Below are 6450 nucleotides of genomic sequence, written 5' to 3' on the forward strand. Positions count from 1 at the left end.
TCCTTCTTTCATCTCTAATGTCTTCGTCTTCGCACTGAGTTTACGTTTTCGGCGTTCTCACCTACTGCAAAGCTTCAGATGAAGCTCCAAAACCATACTAAAACTTAATTAAGGGAAATCACTTTTTTTCCTTGTGTGGGATAGGATTGCTGAAAGTTCTCATTTTGTTTTGTTGTAACGTCCGTTGCCCTTGAAGCCATTGATGAGAGCACATCAGTGGACCTGCACTTTTTATAGGCACTCGGTTTCCTTAAATGGTTCTTCATAATCCTTGCTCAGCTTTTCCTCATCAATATAGCACTTCCGGCCACCCACGCATCATCCAGTACTATGCACTGCAGTGGAGGTGTTGGCGGCGGAGCTTCTGCAGGTTCTTGATGTGGATTAGCGGCTGCTTGATGTGAATATTTCAGTGTACTCTTTGTTAGCCATGTTTTAACGCAGCCGCTGTTCACTTCATCATCCCGCTTTAATTTCTTTTGCGGCTTAAAAAACGGCGCAAAAAGAAGCTCCGCAGTCTTTGTTTCAAACTTCCGAGTGGATGGCCCCTACGATCGATCCCTCATCTGAATGCTGAAAGCGGTGATTAGCGGCCTCAAGTCAATTCATTCCTGCCTTCTGAACTTGCGGCGGCGTTGAAAACCGCGACTTCAGACGCACAGCATTTGCGCTTCAGGCTTAGAAAAGAAGCCTATGCATAAACAGCCACACGCGAAGCTTTCAGCAAAGGCTCATCATTCTTGTTGACTGTCGGCGAATGGAAGCTCAACTGCATGCGGCTGCATGTGCGTGTGCGTTTGTGAACTAGTAACTACTGGCTGCGTGCTGCCAGCAAGGGAATACACTTTCTAGCTGGTCTTGAACCCGTGCACAAGGTTGGGGTGTTATGGAGATTATACCTCTTCTTACACCATTCGTGCACGCTTCGTAAAAGTTCAGAGCATCTTGCAATCCTTTGGCCCCATTTACTTTGAGCAGCTTAATCCTTTATAACGCTAGTTTTAGCGTTGGTTGCATGAAGAGCGGTGTTAGTAATGGTCTAGGCCTGAGATTGTTTCACTCCGCTTCTCTGGATATCCCGGGTAGCCTACATCGTTGAGGATTGAAATCTGCTACCAAGGAATGGAAGAATAGTCACTGAAACCAAGGAGCACAGGAGACGTATTTATTAATTTTTTTAGTTTTAGCAGTTGGAGATTAATAAAAGGAGAATAAAAAACAATCACATGGCGCCGGCGGGATCCGAACCTCCGACCTTCGAATTTTGCGCCCGGTGCTCTACCTACTGAGCTATGGCGATGGCTGACAAATCGTCTGCTTTCGGGGTATTTATGTTCAATGTAAGCGAACCTTGAGTGTGTCCACCAGCGGCACCCTCGTCCATAGCTTTTTTCATGTCCATAGCGTCCATGTCTTCTTCAAATTTTGTAGTTTTATCAATGGCAGATAAATAAATGCAGAAGACAAAACCACCGTCTTTAAAGTGAACATACACATCCCACCTCATGAAGGCATGCGTCTTTTCATGGCCCCAGTGGCCTAGGTGGCGAAATATACAGAGCGTAGCATTTTTGAGAACATGCGCGCTGGCTGGTCGTTTATGGGGACCGCCGCCAATTCGTGGCCAACACATCATTTCTTATTGATTGCATGATTACTGCTGTGCGCTTTGAACATGAGGCTGTTTTATGGAAGCATATTAAAATTCTGAAGCAAAGTACTAATTTGGTAAATATATGGACCTGCAACCAAGCGTAGTGCTCGTAAGGAAGCCACTCAATTTTTTTTGTCTGTTGTTCCTCGGAAATAGCAGTTTGTAAGTGTTTTTCAGTGTAGGAGCGATAAACAAACGCTTGAAACGTATATAGTAATAAAGCAAAATACCATTATTACTCCAAATACGTTATCACAGCATAGAAAAAGCGTTAGATCACTGTGTCTTTTTTGTAAGTGAATTTTAATTTGATTTTCGACGTTCCCAATTTCAGAGCACGGCACTTGGCACAGGAATCTCAAGGGACGGATGTTAATATGATTAGCCTATTAAAGCTTCTATTTTACATTAAGACCGCGGAGTGACAGACAACGGCAATATTTCCTTCTTCCTACACATTGCATTGTATTCCTATTGAGTCCCTTTTGCACTTTTGACTACCAAGCTACGCTGAACAGAATGATGCTGTTAAGCGCACGATTGATGTCAGAAACGTCAGGTGTTTTGGCGAATTTAGCACATTGAAAATAAGCATTTGCAATATACAAATACCCCTTCCGTAACCCTAAATGCCCACAACAGCATAGTGACTGACGGTAATGACACAACTAGAAGGTTTGGTTTTAGAATCTACAGAAATATGAGTTACTATGTGCAAGATCTTCGTTTGCGTAATCAGTGTTTTTCCAATACCTAAGCCTCCAGATGCTTTCCAGGCCTAAAGTAGTTCACAGAGTGCATTCTATAGTTCTGCATAGCCCTGCCCGGGGTATACGACAGGGAAAGCTCGGTAGGCGTAGAATAGAAGCGAAAAAAATAGGGTACCGATACTGCATGGCGCCTTAAACCGCGGCGAGAGTAAGGTTTTTACGGAAGCAAATTTGCCTGCGAAAGAAAAAAAAATCACAAAAACTTGTTTTCCGCATCAGCCCAGAATACTGGACGGAGATTAGGAGTAGAAACCGCCGCAGGCGGCAAATTTCATGCATCCGGTAAGATTCGTGCCTCCAGGTCATTCTTATTTGTTCGGTCTTTCTTCTTCTCTTTAATAGCCAGGCTCCCACCCTGAACTTAGTTGTGAAGGAATGCTTACCATGTAAATTCTTGCCGCTTTACCTGTCTGCTCTGCCGCAAGTACTTCCCTGTAATTCTGAAACAAGATTACGGCCCGAACACGACTAAGCACCAAACCCAATAATTAAACTCATACTTGCGAGCGCACTCAGCTTTCCCTATCTATTGGCGTTACTTAATATGTAACAATTCGTGTAAAATGCCTTGGTCCCGACAGCTTGTTTCGGATTGCAGTAATTTTCTTTCCATTATTTTCTGCGGCATAATGCTCCGCCTTGGCACAACTGCTAGTTCGAATGCATCAAAAGTCAAACAAGACTGCAGGAGGAGGCCAGGCCATATTGTTCTTACAAGGCATTTTCTTGCACTGAAAAGTTCGTGTTAAAGAAGTTATTATTTAACAACGTTATATTTTTGTTCACATTGTTACGGGGAGATCTCCACAAACAACTGTGTAGCGCAGAGAGGTACTCAACGACCTGAGGCTATACGGACGCTCACGCATACAAACTCAGCGTCGTCGTCTTCAAGTGCAACGATAGTGACTTGGTTGTCAGCGGGTAACAGTATTATTACTTGGGCGCCATCTTCACAATAAAATATGAATGGCCACCAGTAAATTCTGTTGCACGCCCTTAATTTTCTAAGTGGAGCAAATAATACAAAATCGAGCCCTGAATTATTCTGCGCTGCTAAAAACCTTGTCCTGCTGAAGTTAACTGGGAAGCCGCAAAATACTGTAGCGAAAAAATAAAAAGTACAACTCGCCGAATAGCACGCACTTAATTAGAACGCTTTGGACTGTTTCCACTGCAGAATGCGCAACCTGGGTTTTCTGCTTTGCTCTTAGTCATTCATCCTCTGCAGTTTTTTCATCGCGTGGCACTCTGGAACTTTAAAAAGATGGCACCCTTAAAAAAAAACGAAGCTTGCAGCGACTGAAGTAGTGCACAAGACATTCTGTTTTGATGTCAAATAATTCAGCAAATTTCTTTTGTTCAGCGAGTATTGCATGCTGTGCCACTGAATTCCTCATTACTCCACTTCCAATGGCTTCAGCTGTTGTGCTTCTTAAAAACAGACTCAGCCCTTTATATTATCTTTTCACCGCTAGCTTTCAGTCATGTGGAAGAGGCAGTAGTTAAAAACATAAAAAAAGCGGCCCAAGCAGTAGCTGCAGAAACCACGGCATCGGTTTGGTTGGAGGGCTGACAAAAATAATATCTCAGTCTTCTTATTTCGTGCTGCACATGTGACCAAATCTACCCTCAAGCGCAGTTACGTTCTTTTGCCTTCCTGTGTTACATAACCCGAATAAAAAGGTGCTGCTTGGGACTGGATCATAACGACACTTCCTTAGAATTACCTGCTTGAAAGAATCTTAACGTGGTTCGCGATTTCAACTCCCGTTGATATCGGCAACACGCAGTTGGCTGTAATTTGAGTGGACACGGCAACCCCGTCGTGACAATGTCAACTGATGTGCCACTATTTGTGCAGGTACTTACCGGATTCTTTTCCATCGCCTTGGGCCGTGCAGTAAGCGCAGACAGCGGCTTCAATCGCACCCAGCTTCTGCCGATGCCTTTCGACTGCCGTGCGCGGGGGGCGTACATTTTTCGCACTGCGAGCTGCTGTCGTGGCACGTGGATACTGCCTTCTGCGCACCCTCTTCGAGCACAGCGACGTCATCCACACTTCCAGCCCGGATTTTGCCTATAAAAGGGACGCCTGCGCCTTCCATCAGCAGTGGACACGGCAACCCCGTCGTGACAATGTCAACTGATGTGCCACTATTTGTGCAGGTTGGTGGTCGAAAATATTGCTGCCGTAGCAACTGCCTTTTTTTGATCGTGTTGCCGTGTCCACGCACATTGCTGGTTTGCTTTAGTGATTGTATCTCAATTGTAGGCCTGTTGCTGAAGTTATCCGGTGATGTTGAGGAAAATCCTGGCCCGGATACAATGGAAATGATTCAACAAGTAATTGCTTCTCAAACTGAAATCCTCAGCAAATTAAGCGAAATACAGGAAAACCAAACATCGTCTGAAGCAAGAATTCTGGACATGCAATCCAGGCTGTCTGCTATAGAACAAAAGCTACAAACCTTTGACGAGTCTCGGGATAGGCTTTCGAAACTAGAAACTTTTGCTGAAAGATGTGAAATAGAAATGACTACAGTTTCGAGAAAACTTGATGAGTTGGAAAACCGCTCGCGGCGCAATAACTTGATTGTACGCGGAGTCAAGGAGGAAAAATCAGAGAGTGAAGAGGACCTACTACAGAAAGTAAACAATGACATCTTTGATAAAATTCTGGAACAAAGGGTGGACGCTATTGAAAGGATTCACCGACTTGGAAAGAGGGAACCAGGTAGAGACCGTCCGATTATTATTAAGCTTACTGACTTTCGGGATAAGATGAAAATAATGAGTAACTGTTTCAACCTAAAAGGCACCCAATTTAGTGTAAATGAAGATTTTTCTAAAAGGGTTGTGGAAATACGAAAAAACCTTTGGAGAGAGAGAGAGAGAAAACTTTTATTTCTTTCCAAGAGGTTCGCGGGGATGAAGACTTCCTGGTCGTCTTGCTTGGGTGCTGGCGACTTGAGTCTTCAAGCAAGAGTGGGCCCTCAGTCCAGGGCTCCACTGAGTTGTGCCGCTTCAGTTGCGTGCTTTACCAAGGCCCTCTGGACCTCAAGCTCGCTGCTGAAGAGACAGCTCTCCCATTGCTCCGCACTCGGTGTTTGTTGATTGTGGAATGCTATGTTTCTCTTGCATTCCCAGGTGATGTGATAGAGTGTGGGCGTACTGCCGCACCAGGGGCAGTCTGGTCTGAATTGCGTTGGTGATATCTTGTTGTATGTGTGTAGGTTAGGGAAGGTGTTCGTCTGTAGCCTACGCCATCCTACAGCCTCTTCCCTATTTAGTGCTTTGTGTGGTGATGGATATCTCTTTCTGATTCCCCTATATAGTTGTAGGGTCTCTGTGTAGCCCCCCTCGCATATGAGTAGCCGTGACTCCGAGACGATCGATAAGCCTGCTCGGTAAGTGAGCCCTCGAGCTAGACTGTCCGCCCTTTCGTTTCCTGCTACGCCTGCGTGGGCTGGCACCCAGATTATATGTTGTATGGGTATTCTTTCAGCTGAGGCTGCCGCCTCGCTGATTATTCTGAGGGCAGTGCCGCTGATATTGCCCTTCGTATAGTTTCTGCATGTTTCTTTCGAGTCCGTTAGGATATTTAGGGAGCGACCTTTTCTGTAGCCTTCGGCTACAGAAAAACCTTTGGAACTCCTGTGCCGATGAACGAAAGAACGGCGTGAAAGCTAAGTTAATTTTTGATAAGTTAAAAGTCAAGAATACCTTATACGCATGGAACGAGGATACCAAGCAGCGGTTCAAATGCCAGGTTGCCACTAGCACTAGCAATGAGTGACTAAATAATCATAAGACGGTCTGCTTTAAAATTATAAATGTGAACGCTAGGAGCATGCTTAACAAGGTTGACGCCATAGAAAGTATATGCCTTGAACATGAACCCGATATTATGGTAATCACAGAGACATGGCTACATAAAGATATTAGAGACTGTGAAGTTGCTCCCCCAAACTACTCCATAGTACGAAAAGACCGTGAAAGGAGGGGTGGCGGTGTTGCAATACT

General features: G+C 44.7%; 1 protein-coding gene across 1 annotated transcript; it reads left to right on the top strand.

Annotated features, from left to right (window-relative positions):
* The first annotated feature begins 4498 nt into the window (after nucleotides 1–4498).
* Nucleotides 4499–6223, top strand: LOC144097967 (uncharacterized). The gene is made up of 2 exons (XM_077630557.1): nucleotides 4499–5309; nucleotides 6079–6223. The coding sequence occupies exons 1-2, from the start codon at nucleotides 4564–4566 to the stop codon at nucleotides 6221–6223; spliced, it is 891 nt and encodes a 296-aa protein (XP_077486683.1). The 5' UTR covers nucleotides 4499–4563.
* The last annotated feature ends 227 nt before the right edge of the window (nucleotides 6224–6450 follow it).

The sequence above is a fragment of the Amblyomma americanum genome, chromosome 7 (genome assembly GCF_052857255.1).
Source record: "Amblyomma americanum isolate KBUSLIRL-KWMA chromosome 7, ASM5285725v1, whole genome shotgun sequence".
NCBI classification, from domain to species: domain Eukaryota; kingdom Metazoa; phylum Arthropoda; class Arachnida; order Ixodida; family Ixodidae; genus Amblyomma; species Amblyomma americanum.

Coding starts and splice junctions, on each gene's coding strand:
- LOC144097967 (XM_077630557.1), top strand. CDS start 4,564: ATGTCAACTGATGTGCCACTATTTGTGCAGGTTGGTGGTCGAAAATAT. Junction 5,310..6,078: donor ATACGAAAAAACCTTTGGAG/AGAGAGAGAGAG, acceptor AAACCTTTGGAA/CTCCTGTGCCGATGAACGAA.